The sequence below is a fragment of the Lonchura striata genome, chromosome 1, assembly GCF_050655825.1.
Source record: "Lonchura striata isolate lonStrDom1 chromosome 1, ASM5065582v1, whole genome shotgun sequence".
Taxonomy (NCBI): domain Eukaryota; kingdom Metazoa; phylum Chordata; class Aves; order Passeriformes; family Estrildidae; genus Lonchura; species Lonchura striata.
In genome coordinates this window covers 101,919,183-101,933,106 of record NC_140703.1, presented here as the reverse complement: position 1 = coordinate 101,933,106, position 13,924 = coordinate 101,919,183, and the positions used below count along the sequence as shown (strand labels likewise).

General features: G+C 38.7%; 1 protein-coding gene across 6 annotated transcripts in view; it reads left to right on the top strand.

Annotated features, from left to right (window-relative positions):
* Positions 1-408: 408 nt before the first annotated feature.
* AP1S2 (adaptor related protein complex 1 subunit sigma 2) overlaps positions 409-13,924 on the top strand; it is a 30,864-nt gene continuing 17,348 nt past the window's right edge. For 4 of the 6 annotated variants that reach the window (XM_021532343.4, XM_085585070.1, XM_021532344.3 and 1 more), the window contains exons 1-4: positions 409-506; positions 1,466-1,644; positions 8,776-8,884; positions 9,777-9,914. In XM_021532343.4, coding sequence (XP_021388018.1) covers positions 1,466-1,644; positions 8,776-8,884; positions 9,777-9,914 — 426 coding nt within the window. In that variant the 5' untranslated portion in view covers positions 409-506. Of the gene's footprint in view, positions 507-625; positions 840-1,465; positions 1,645-8,775; positions 8,885-9,776; positions 9,915-13,924 lie in introns of those variants that run through there. The other 2 variants (XM_085585065.1, XM_085585079.1) reach the window with 2 other exon arrangements.

The window sequence follows — 13,924 nt, the reverse complement described above, 5'->3', positions numbered from 1 at the left end:
ATCTGCACCGCGCCGCCTGGTTCGCTGTTGCCGCGCCGGCCGTTGCCTTATCGCAATTCGGGCCACGCGGATTAGGGCGTCTAAACCCCGCCTCTTGCTCCAGCCCCTCCTGCCGCCAGCGCCAGCTCCGCCTTCCCCGCCTTCTCCTGCCTCCCATTGGTCCAAACCGCTTCGCTCCTCCCTGCGGCCCGCGCGCTGAGCTCTCCGATTGGGTGACGGCCGAGCTCGCCCCGCCCTCCGCGGCTGCCGATAAAGTTTTGTCCGGAGGCGCTGGGGCCACGCCCCCTCCGCCCCAGCCCCGCCCCCGCGGTCCCGGGCCCGCCCCTGACCTGCCCGAGGGGGGCGGCCGCTGAGGCGCGCGCGCGCTGGCGGCGGCGGCCCCTCCCGGCCCCTCCCGGCCCCGCCCTCAGTCCCGCTCGGCGGCCGCGGCGGCAGCGTCGGGGGTGCCGGTCTGGGCAGCGCTGCCTCCTTCTTCTCCGCCTCAGCTCCGCTCTCTCCCGGGCACGGTGAGCACAGCCGCGCGGAGCCGGGCTCTCCTCCCGCCGAGGGAGCCGGGGCGGTGCTGGGGCCGGCGGGGAGGCGAGGCGGGATGTGGGGAGGCTGCGGGGCTCTGCCCCCGCCCGGCACCGCGGAGCCGCTGCGGGCGCGGCCGCCGCTCGTCGCGGCTGGCGCTGGTCGCGCTTGTCACCCGGGACCAGGCTGGGCTTTCGCATCGTATTTCATGTGTGTCATATTGCCTGGGAAACTTCTCCAGCCCGATACAACTTCGAGCAAAAAGGCAAAAGAAAAAAGCCTAAGCCTTTCCATTTAATATTACGGCCGCTGGAAAACATAGCCTGGCAAGTTCCTCTTAAAATATAATTGCAACATCACTCCTTTAGAGGAAGCGAGACCTGGAACATAGGACCGCAGGGAAAGCGCTTAATCTCTCCTTTTGTGTAATGTGGGAAAAGACTGGGCTTTTCTGTGCTGTAGGACTCTCCGCTGGGAGGTTTGATGTCTTTTAAAGTATTCCGAGGCTTTTCAGAAAGGTTTTTAAGTGTAAATTGCTCCTCTAAGGCTCTAATCTGGTGAATTGGAAATGAGGTTAGGTATTGGAAGAGTCTGCTATGCTGTTTTTCTGTCATTTTGGGTAGAAACCGCAAATGAAACCATACTTGTGCTGGTCGTGGCTGGTCTGAAATTGGGGTATATTCACTCCCCAGCCCATGGTTCTGACACCCCTTTCTGAAACTTGTACGTGCTTTCCTCTGCCTTTGGCTTGACTGACCTTGCTCAGCGGAATCCTTTGTATCATTGCTACTTCCAAATCTTGTGTAACATCTGCCAGTGCTATAGAAATACATAATTTGTTAGGGTTTTGGATGTCTGTCTTGCTTCCTGCTTGGTTTTTCTCAGATCTTTTTGAAACTCGGAAACTGAGATTAACGCTTTTCTTTTTTTCCCCCTCCTTCCAATTCAACAGATGCAGTTTATGTTGCTTTTTAGTCGCCAGGGGAAACTGAGACTCCAGAAGTGGTATGTCCCATTATCTGACAAAGAAAAGAAGAAAATCACAAGGGAACTTGTTCAAACAGTATTAGCCCGCAAACCGAAAATGTGCAGCTTCCTGGAATGGAGAGACCTGAAGATTGTCTACAAAAGGTGGTTCTGTCTCACTAACCTCGAAATTGCCATACATTACAAACCGTGTATTAGGTAGCAAGAAAATAATGAAAGTTGTTTTTGTTTCGTTGTTGTTTTTTTTTTTTTCTTCCCTCTGCTGGTTACAGAGAAGACTGACTTTTCCCTTGCATCTAATTTGATAACCAGGCAGGAGTCATTCATGTGTGGAAAATCACTCATGCATTTAGAAATGTACCGAAGAAATGAGCTTTCCTCCTATTTTTATACAGAGTGGCAGTTCTTGGTAGCTTGTTTAGGTTCACGCAGTATGTACATGCTTCATATTTGTATGCATTTCGGATTTAATAAGTGATAAAAATTTTATACTTATCTCAAGAAGTGGCTTCATAAATCACCTGAAAATGTAACTTGCTTTCAAAGGATTCTAGAAATCAGGAAATAGTTTTTCACAGTACTTGGATTGGGTGTTGTATTGTTATGTTTTTGGTTTTTTTTCCCTGTATGTACAAAAAGGGATTTTTCATTATTGCAAAAATCATGGCTAGTTTTCTTTCAGTGGAAGTACTGTATAATTTTCTTCATGATAACCTAATTTATCAGTTATTCCCTAACCTTTGTAGGAGTATTTAGAAGGCATTTTTTAGCTTTGTGCTGATGTTTAGAATGTATCAGAGTGTAGTTTTTCTCCAGAAATAAGTCTTCTGCAGAAATAACAGTAATCCTCCTCCTGATGTGGTATGCTGCATCTCTTCTGGCTAAAGGTGGTGCTACAAAGCCTTGAGTTATCTCTCTTCCCTAGTTAGTTGTAAACCTGAGAATGTTTATTCATTCCTGTTTCCGAGTGGAGATGATAGGTAAATATTGTTGTATTCCCTGCAGATAGGACAGAAAGGTCTGGACCAGAAATGAGGAGTTTGTAACTCTTCTCCAGCATAACAAATGGATAGTATCAAATATATTTAGATGTTTTAAGTGCTGCTCTCATATATATACACCGTTTTGTGTAAAGACATGCTTGTGAGTATTGCTGGTCTGCCTAATGCATGTAGTTCTTCAACATGAGGAGAAAGGAGAAACAATTCATGAGGCTATGCTGATAGCATACACAGTTTCTTGTGCCTCTTGATTTCCTCATAAAACACCTTGAACATGTATGTTGACAAGCTTGCTCATATACTTGTTGAAATTCTATATTAATGCCTTTAAGTGCCTTTTCAGCTGGGCATTCATGGGACTAAGTCAGAAAAATGAGGCATTAGTAGGCCAGTCTGTTTCCTTCCTTACCCAGTCTTGAACAGCAGTAGTTGTTCTGGGGATGATTCCACACAGCTTCTTTTCCTCCCTGTTTGATGCTGTTAACAACTATTTGCCATGTCCTTTTGTGTCTAGGGAGCTGGTGGAAGTTGGGGTAGAACTGTTTGAGTTGCTGAATGTTGTGGAGGTCTTGCATCTCAGTGGTGTGTTGTGGGTCCTGTGGTCAAGGAGAATGAAGAAATTTGCTGGGAGACGTCTATGTCTGGCTAAAAATGGTCTAAATACTGCAGTCTGTCTGCTGGACTGCTGGTGTGCACAGCTGACTGCAGTAGCTTATTTCACTCTCTGCAGACCAGTCTGGCACAGACAGCCTATGAAACTGCTCAAGATGAGCTTGTACCAAGCTAATGAACATCTCAACTTTTTTTTTGACTGTAACATCACCAGAAGGACTAGGTGTAATAGGTGGTAGTTTAAATGTCTGTATCTGGTAACACTAACAGCTCTTAGGTTTGTGGGACTTGTTCCCATCATTGCATCATAATTCGAGATGATGAGCACCAGCTAGTATGATTTCTTTGTAAAGGGTGACTTTTTGTAACTGAGAAGGTGGTGGCTAAAAGAAAAACACACCAGAAGGAACTTTGTGGCTTGTGAAATTGCAAAAGGTGCTCCCAGTTCCTCTTGAGGATCTCTGCTACCATTTGTTCTTGTCTGATCTATTGCTGGGAATGATATGAACCTGCTGGTGCAAATGTTTTTCAGTATAAGTTCTAAAAGTATGTGCCTATTGCTATTTTGCATCTTAAATTATTGAAGTTTAAGTGCTGTTTTTGTTTTTAGAGTGTATTTGTTGTTCACATGTAGGAGAATTGAACCTAGAATGATTGGCAGTATCAGAACTGTATTTGAGGGTCTCATCATACCTTTTTGCAGGAGCAAAATGAACTCAAACGCAGAAGTTGGCAAAACAGTAGATTTAGCTTCCTTATGATACTTAACATTTATTAAAACTGCTGGACTATTTTGATTAGCCTCCTTAGCTAATCCTGTAGCATTTTGTCTTTAAAGGATGTTTTCTGAATTTTCAAAGAAATGGATCTTAAAATTCATCTAAACTTGTGTGATGTAGCTTTTATTTCCCTCTGGTTTCATACATGTAGCATTTATAATGGTTGCAACATAGGCTCAGTCATTGCCTCCTTAAGTTTTTTTCCTTCAGCACTACAAAACACAGACAGAAAGGTGCCCAGCTTTTGTCATGGTGTGTGAATTGGCTTATATGAATTCTGTAGCTGGTTTGGAAGATAGTTTTTCAGGCTGATACACACCAGAAGATTAAAAATAGGATGTGAGCTTCTAACTTCAAGAAGCATAGAGATTTGAAGTGACTTGCTGGCAAAATAAAAAATTAAATATGGGAAGCTGACAACAATTACACTTTATGAAAACAGAGGGGGAGTCATCTGCAGACAGCTGATTAGAAATTTAACAAACACAACTGATGTGTTTGCTCTTCACATTTTGTAATTTAAAAAGGTACATAGTGGTTTTGGAGCATATAGGGTAGAATATGCAGCTTTCCCCCTGTGTCAGAAAAAATTTATTAAATGTTAACATTTATAGTTTTTCTAAAGAAGGAACTTAGGATGTGATTTTTTTTTTGAAGACTTCTGTTCACGATTTTAGCTTCTGGCAATATGAGTTATTTTCATTGTGTAGTATATTGCAGTCAAAGTGGAGAACTTGGAGAAAAACTTATTTTATATAAATTTTACTTTGTTAACATTTGATTAGCTGCATTCATGGGGTGTAGTTATTGTTGATTAGTTATTTGATTAAGGATTGTGACTTTGCTTTTATGTGTCAGTTTGGAACTGTATTTGGAATATGGTATTATAGAGCTACCATAGCTTTTGCTGCTCTTGATGTGTCAGTTATCTTTTACTTTTGCACAACATAAGCATAATCAGAGGTTATATTAAAGACTTAAAACAAGGTAAGTTTTAAAACTTTCTTTCTACTCTCCCTCCACTGAAAGAAGCCATGAAAGAGGCCATTGTGCGGGTACTGGGTCTCTTAAAGGATTGTGAACTGAAGGTACAGCCATGTAGCCAGTGGGATGTGCCCAGCTTGGCATGATCCCTCTTTCTCCTTATGTATAAATTAGCAGCCAGTTGTGCCTCTTTAAAATTATTAGTGGTGTTAGGTGGCTTTGTAAAACTGGCTGAATGCAGTGATTATAGTGAATTAGATACTGGGGCTTGATAAATTTAATTAGATCAGGTTTTCTTTGTACAGGGTTCCAGTTTATGTGGCACTAGGAGGACCTCAGTATCAAGAAGGTACAGAGAGAATTTTCTTAGAGAATTAGCAGTATCAAGTTCCTGTTCATTTTGAAACTGCTGGGGGCTATAGGCTTGCTGAAATAAGAAACTGGAAAAGTGCTTCACTTTGGTAGACTCTGTCCTGGAGCCTCAGAAGTTCATGTTTTATTAAAGAAATGCATAAAATTGTGGGGCAAGAAAAAAAACTTACGTCAGGCACAGCTTATTAGTTGTCCCAATTTTCATTGGGTTAGCTATCAGCAAACGACATATTCTTGGGGTCATTGAGCACTTGTCTGCCTCCTCGTTGTCATTTAGAGTTCAGTTCTGTTTGTACCGAATTTGTGAGCTTTAAACTTCCACAGTTGGGATCTATGTGCAAAGTGACTTAGATGCTGACAGATCCATGGTTTGTTTGCAGGCTTATGTGGTGATGAACTTCCAGGGATGACTTCAAGCAGGGTGTTCTTTTATCTAGGAGGAGAACACCACTGAGCTGGTAGGATTTGTAAGTTGTGCTCTGCCCACAGTGACTTGTTCTCTCAGCAGAGTTACTGAACCTGGCTGTGAGAGCAGAAGAGAACTCTGCTGAAACATTGCCTGCCTGTTTTGAGGCTTCCCACAGCTGAATTACTGCAACTCTTGAGGGAAGATGCATGGATTTGTTTCCTATCAAAAAAAAAGAAAAAAAAAAATCTCGAGGCCATCTGTTGGAAGGCAGGAATTTGCATAAGTATTTATACCTGCTGTGCTACCTTTTTGTTCTTTAATCCTGTTACATTTTCAGGTGATTTGGTCCAAACAGTTTTTGGTCTCTCTGGTTTTGGTCTCCTTTCTGGTAAATGGAGGATATTTATCATAAAATACTTTTCTAAATGAGGGTAAGCAACTGAGTTGAGTCTAATGATTATTTTAATAATATTTATTGAGATAAGAAAAAGACCAGAACTGCAATAGGAATAAAAAAGGCAGAATTTTTCTTACTCACTACACTTTATTTACTTTTTATTTACTTTTTGGGTATGTACATTTCTATCAAGGTTTGCCTTTTCATTGGGTGCATGTAAAAGTTTTTGTCAGGCTCATTAGGAAGAAGCTGTTCTGCAGAGCAGAGATCTTTCTGAGCCTGAGTAATCTACTTGTCTTTGTGTGGATACTGTCCGTGTAAACTTCTGCACTTGGCAAAACCTCCAGTGTCTGCTGTGAATTATAAGTGAACACTTTTTTTCTGAAGCCCTTCCTGCAGGGGAAAAAAAATTAAAATAATGCCTCTAAGAATTTGGATTTGAAGCATTCCTTTGTAGTATGCTTATGCCCTTTGGTATGACTTGTTTATACTTTTCTGCCTTTTGCCATTCAGGCTCATTAAATCTGCATTTGTTTTCTTTTGTTGAGTAGTGATCCATTAGTTATGGTTGCTACTTAAAAAATAAATACCAAAATATTCTCTGCATATAATAATAGATACCCAGGCTTCTATTTTGTGTTGATAACCACTGAGTACTGTGTGTTTCTTCGTCTTATTTCTTCAGAACTGCAGTTGGCAGGGCTTGAATGTGCAGTCTACTTGCTAGCTGCCAAACACGGTCTTTTGAAAGTATGTTTCATTCTCTTTTAAATGAGGACACTGAGAGCAGACCATGTTCTGAAAAAGTATTTTGTGTTGGTCTCCCTCTCTCCCCTCCCCCTTCTTTTTCCATAAAATAGTTCTGTGTGTCAAGAGAGACTCTTAAGTACTAGAGGAGCAGAGAAGGACTGTCCCATGTGGCTAAACTTTAAATATTTGAGTCAGATTTGATAAGGTCTGCTGGTACATGGTTCAGCTTGTGTTTAAGCACTATAAGGAAACAGTTTAACTGCACTTCATCATAATCAGTGCTGCTCTTCTGAAGGTAATGAAAGGCTTTGTTTAGATGGATTTGGCTTGAGTGCTGGTGATTAGTGCAAATATCAAATAATGTGTCAATGTTCTTTTTTGCTACAATGAAATATGATAACATGTAGCTTGACTTACAAATTCCTTAGTAGGTTTGAAAGCATGTTTTTTCTTCATAATATCTCTTTCCAATACTTTAAAAAATAGTTTAGGTTCCTTATACAGATTGAATGTTGCAAGTTACTACAATGACTGCAAATGTCCTTGAAAAGTTAGGCATAAACAGAACAATGTAAAATCAAAAGAACTTTTCTCAGATAGGACTTCTGATGAGCTGATGAATCCCTGTGGTGAAGAGATGAAATAGAGAGGGAATGAAGGTGTCCTTCACTGGAGGTGTCTTCCTCTCTTCCCCCATCATGCTTTGTGGTAGGATAGGCAATAATGTCTTATAGTAGTTTAAAGATTTTGTGTAAAACCTATTCTGATTATTCTTTCATGTTGAAGCCGTAGCAATTTCATTTGGAGCAGAGTGGGAGAAGGGGGACATTTTCAGATCATGGTACTGTATAGGTGTCTTGGAGATTAATTTCAGTGTAACTGAAAATACAGTGGAGTTTTCCCAGAACTTCTAACTTCTAAAAATCTGACAAGTCCCAGCTGATAAAATATGTGTAATCTTTAAAAGAGGCATAGAGTTCTCTGTATGGGAAACAACTATGCACCTTAAACTAGGTATTCACATCTGAATTACTTATTTTTCAGTAAGGCTGGCTACTGAGGAGTGCTTCATGTGGCCGATTGTCTCCTCTAAAGAGGCAAACAAAAGCTGTGGTTAATGTAAATTAGCAGTTACAACAGGTGGTACTTGAAATCTGGTTTGTGCCATGTGTGACTGAAAGGCGTATGGTTTTGGCATGTTAGAAAAAACTAAATGGGGTTTTCAGCTTTCATTCCTGTTTTTTTTTTTTAGTCAGCTTTCTTTAAACATGGCTTGAACAAAAATATAAGAGAGCACAGTAGAATTGGATGGTCTTTTTGTTAAAGTTCAACTCAATCACATCTGAAGTTATGACTTCCCTGTCTTCCAAGATGGAAGAGGATTGCTAGAAACTATTTTATGGCCTCTCATCAGTCTGATACCAGGACAGTTAGTAGGGATTGCATTGTTTACTTAGTAGTAGTTGGGGTGGATGATGTTGGTGTTAGTTTTGGAGTTTTTGAATTTTTAAAATTCTGTATAAAGACTAAACCTGCTAATTCAGTCTGTCTTTCTTGAGACATTTCTATGGTTTTTATTATCTGTGTATAGCTTACATGATGAAAGTTGAACACTGGATCAGTTAATTAGTATACTGGTTTATGGATGTTACAGAAAGAAAAGAAAGTATGCCATCTCAGAACTCTGCCATGATGCCACAAAATGAAATATCCAACCATCTCTCTGGCTATTTTAGTTCTGTCAGTTAAAGGATGGCAAAGAGTGAAGTCATGCTTGAGTCAGAGACGCAACTCCCTTGTACATGTGTTTGTCTTCTGGTCTTTCAGCCATTCTTTGGTAGGAATGGCTTGGTTGTGAAGTACCAAAATGCTGAACTTGAGTATGAAGGACTGCTGAGAATGTAATGCTCCTCAAGTGCATTCATTTGCTTATGTTCATATGCTAACATCAGGAATATTTTGTTATTACAGATATGCAAGCCTCTATTTCTGCTGTGCTATTGAAGATCAGGACAATGAACTAATAACTCTGGAAATTATTCATCGCTATGTAGAACTTCTTGACAAGTATTTTGGAAGTGTGAGTTAGATTCTTTATATTTTGTCATTTTGTTTTATGCCCACAGCACTTTTACAAGAGCATAACCAGCTAGTAATTGAAAAGGTGTTTTTAATACATTCTGTGTGGCTTGCTTGGCCAAACCAAACTGATGGTTACCTCTATTAAAATACAAAATTAAATTATTGATTGGTAGAAGAATGGTTATTAATCTGGTGTTAATTGCCTGTGTTTATTTCATTTCATGGTAGTCTCACTTGGGGTCATATAAGATCTTACTCTCAGCAAGAAGCTTTTCTTCTCCCTGGCACTGCCCTAGTGTGGGCACCTCTTACGTCTGCTTCCAAAGGGGGCAATTGGTTGTGAAGTGGCAGGGATGGTAAGGAAAGATGAGAGAGACATCTGGTTACCCAGACAGCAATCACAAACAGCTACAGTAATGTACATGAACACTCCTAGAAAAACTGATGCTCATTCTGCCTTCCTTTGTAGTCCTTCTCGCTATGAAATGCACAGACTGAACAAGAAATTTGAGATTATTTTCATGTCCTTCTGTAAGGTTGCGTGAGCTGCCTTTGCGTACTGCACGCAACAAGATAACTTTTATAGGGAATGTTCTCTTGTGTCTTGAAGAGCTGTGTCTTACAGACTTGTGTGAATTGAAGCCTTTTAAACAGTGAAAGCTTTTTTCAGAGTTTGCTGTAGCTGTTTTTAACTGAAGAAAAAATACTATAGTTTTTTTTTTTCCTCCAAACTGTGATTTTTATTATTGCCCTAGTCCTTACAGGGTTACAACCTTAGGCTAACATCTTATTTTGGTAAAGTTTGGTGAAACTGAACAAGTTTTGTGAGAGGATATACCTCAAGTGAGAGTATCCTCCCACTTTGCAGTAATGCTTGATGTTCTTTCTAGGTCTGTGAACTTGATATCATCTTCAATTTTGAAAAAGCCTATTTCATTTTGGATGAGTTCCTTTTAGGAGGGGAAGTTCAGGAGACATCCAAGAAAAATGTTCTTAAAGCCATCGAACAAGCCGATCTTTTACAGGAGGTAAGGAAATCCACCTTCTCTGGCCAAAGTGTCAGCATGGTAGGCTGTGACTCAGAAACTTCATGTTCCTCTAAGCTTCTAGAAGGTACTTTTTAGCATGCTTAGCATGTAGTTTTAGCTAGTTGTCATAAGTGTGCAATAGGATATTAGCTGTTTGGCATGTTGACTTGTAACCTACTGTGACTTCGTGTTCTGCTAGTAAATGCAAGTGGCTGTTCTGTGTTTATACCTAGGTAATTGTAGGTCGTGCTTATTTAACATAGTGTTGTTCATGTGTCTTCCATTCCTTCTTTTTATTTATTAACCATTAGTTTTTTTGTCATACCTGATGCATGTTCACCTCTTTACTTTTTCATTGCTGAAATCCAGAAGCTAGACTCTCTTCTTTGAGACTTTTTCAGGTATAGTTCTAATTAGTTCTTAGACCTGCTTTTCTGCTATAGGCTGCTTACTGTGGAACATTTCCAAACTGGCAAAGCAGTAAATTAGTGCCATAGAAATATACAGAATAAAGTATAAGAACATTGTTTTTTCACTTTGAATGCTTTTGTTGTTTGTTATTATCATTGAGGAATGATGGATTGCATGTCTACCATTAAAAAAAAATTGATGTGAAGGGGTTCAATGGCATAGAAAAACTTAATATAATTTCTCCATATTTCTCCATACTATGCTGGTTATTTTGGGTTTATCTTTTTTTTTTTTTTTTTTTTTCTTACTGAAATGTACACTGTTAAGGTCCTTGAATGTCTGAATGGGAATCAAAAATGCTGGTGTGCTGGGGGAATCATCAGTCTTGTGGCAAGTCAGTGAGCATATGTTTTAGTAGGGATGGTTCACATTTATTTTTTAAAGTGTACTGAGGTTTACTGGCTAGATGCTATATAGATCCAAGTTGAAAGTCCACATAGGGGAAATAGAGCAACTTAGAGAAAATAGAGCTCTATTTCCCTTATGTGAACTTTCAATTTGATATTTTCTCCTATGAATTAATTGCTTAATAGTCTTACAAGCCTTCTGTGTTCTACTTGGTAGTCTTTTGTTGGACATAGTATTAGTAGGATGGGGAAACACAAGGTGTTCTTTAGCCTGGTAGCTGTTTTTTTAATCCCTTCAGAATACATGGAAATCCACCGCACATTAAAGTTCTTGTCATGAACAAGGTCAGCCATTACACACAGATTTGCTACCCTGTTTACTTCTTGTGTTCTGATTCAATTTAAGTCCTTCTTTACTCTTTGTAGGAATTATCTTAACCAGAAGTCCTGTTGCAGTTTACAAAGAATCTGTTTATTCTCTTAAGATCTTTTGCTCCTTATATGAAAACAGATATAACAAATTAGTTATATATTCCAGTTTGTCTCCTGCAAATACAGTTAATTGCACATAAAGTAGAATAACTATATTCTTTCTCATTGTTACTGCTTTTGAACTTTTTTGCACTACTTCTGTGGGGCTGTTCTAAAGAAAAAATATATTTCTAGGAATTTGTTACAATTTTTCTTTCCAAGCAACAAACCTTTTCTTTTTACAGAGAATATAATTTAATGTATTAATATAACTTCAAGTTAAAAATCTTAGGCAAAGGGAAATATCACTTTCTCAGTGTGAGACTTTTCTCTAACCCTGGTAGCTTCACTCTGATTACTGTTCCTTTCCCCATGTTTAGGAGATTTTTCAGTTGCCAATGTTTATTAAATAATTTTGATTAACTTGGAATGTAGCAGTGTATCACAGCACTGCTGGAGTCCAATGTTGAGCTTCCGTGTTTTTCAATCTTAGTTGTATTGACTGTTGATCAAGTATAAAGGTATATACAGGTATACTCCCTATACCTGTATTTTAGTTTATAAGCCCTGTAAAAGTCTGGGCTCATATTTAAATTGAGCTTCCAATAAATTTGGACTCTTTTCTATAGAAGTTTGGTTTTGTATCAACTGCTCCTATGTAAATGCTGGGTTTGATCAACAGAGTTGTTAAAATAAGTTTCTCACATGTGGAGAATTCTAATACTTTGAGTTAATATCTGCTTCCCAGAATACTTCAGAACTACCAGACTGAAACATGGTGTGATTCCAAATGCAAAACATATTTCTAGCAGGGTTGTCATGTGTTTGTTTTTGACCATTCAGTTTTGAATTATGTACAACAAAGTAATTTTTATTTGGCCCTGAATACTCATATTGCCAAATATATATATGTACATATGTATGCACATATATATAGTTGAATACACAATATTATTAATTAATAATGCTACAGGCATTGGTGTCAGAAGTACCTTAAAGATGAAGAGCTGTATGGAATACTTATACAAAAGAAAATCATTACAGATCCATTAAGTGACTGTTTATGTAATGGTAAGAGGAAATACACTAAAGCATAAATTGCTGAGTAGTGAATTAGTTCTTAATAGCCTTGCCTATGTGCATTTTCTGTTGGAGTTTTCCAGGATGTACTTCTATGTCTGAGCACCTTCACTGACTGCTACAGTTGGTGTGATGGAAACACACCAGCCTGTTAAACCCCTCTCACCTTCACGTTCTTGTTAGTTCCTTAGGAATGTACTTAGTTCAAGTATTCATTCCCTACCCCCTCCCCCATATTTATTACCACCTGATAACTTATCAGTAGTCAGTCATCAATACTGGCAGTGGTACCCAGATGAAGGGTAGTAAAAGGTAATTAACTCCAGTGCTTCCATTCTTCCTTGTCTCTCTATTGTCGAAATGCTTCTGTTGAAAAGAATGTTTTTACATGTTGCTGATGATTTTGTATCTTGTTTGCCGGAGAGATTTTAATACTTAACTAGTGATTACAAAGGCATGCACTGCTGAAAAATGGGTTTTGCTTGTGTGAACAACTCAATTATACTGAAAGAAATTGGTAGATGCAGTGTGTTGTTGCATGAATTAAATATATACATGTGATGTGTGGAACAGCTAAAAGATAAGAATGTGCATAATTTTGTGACACTTGAGTTTTGTAAGGCGTGAAACTACCAATGATAGATGTTCTATACAAAAGAGAGGATTTGATTTATTTCTCTCAAAAGTCTAATTGCTCAGTTTTTTGTGGTTTTTTTTTTTTGTTTTGTTTTGTTTTTTGGTTTTTTTTTTTGATGGCTTGAGTAACTCAATATGGTGCTTAGAAGTGTGTGGTCATTTACTGTGCTAAAATGCTGAAATCAAGGAGTTAATAATTATAATATTTAAACTGAGCAGTCATGTATGTATTTTAAAGCAAGTCTGTACAGACTTGCTCCTCTTCATTTGAAGTAGGAAAAATTTCCTAAACATTGGTTATGAATGAAAATGGTTTTTGTTGATTATCCTAGGAAAATTGTAGAAAAGTATTTTGGAAATTATCCCCATTTTATTCACCACTGTTCCTTTGTAGGATATTTTTGATTTTTTTTAGTATTTGATTGCAGAACATCTAAATATCTAAAAATACATATTTTTTTAAAGGGATTTCTAAATAAAAAGGCCAATGAGTCTATCCACAAATCACACTTGCTTGTTTCTGTCACTATTTCAGTAATGATCAAAAACTAAAAAGCTGTGTGAACGTTTTTTTTTTCCCCTTAGGCTCTTGCAGTTTGGCCTCAGGCAGTATTTACTAGTCCTTCCACATGAAGAATGAAAGATAAGCTATCAATTAACCTTATTTTCTTTGCTATTTCAAACCTTTGCCTCGTCCTACATCCAGAAGGGTGCTGACAGTGTTCATGTCGGCTGACTTGCCTTAGATGTTTAGGGTTGCTACTTAGATGAAAGCTTTTGGTTTTAGAATTAGCATATTTGGAAATGAAACTCTGTTGAATTTCCTGCATATGCTATGAGAATTTTCTTACTGGAGATGAAATGTGCTTATTGGAGACTATAGGTTTGAAAGTATGCATAATAGTAGGTATTACGTTGTTCTTGAGATATGCCAAAACTCCTTCATTTTGTCATTAACATTGGCAAAAGAAAATTCTTAAATTTAAGCCTCCACTGGGTGGGAGT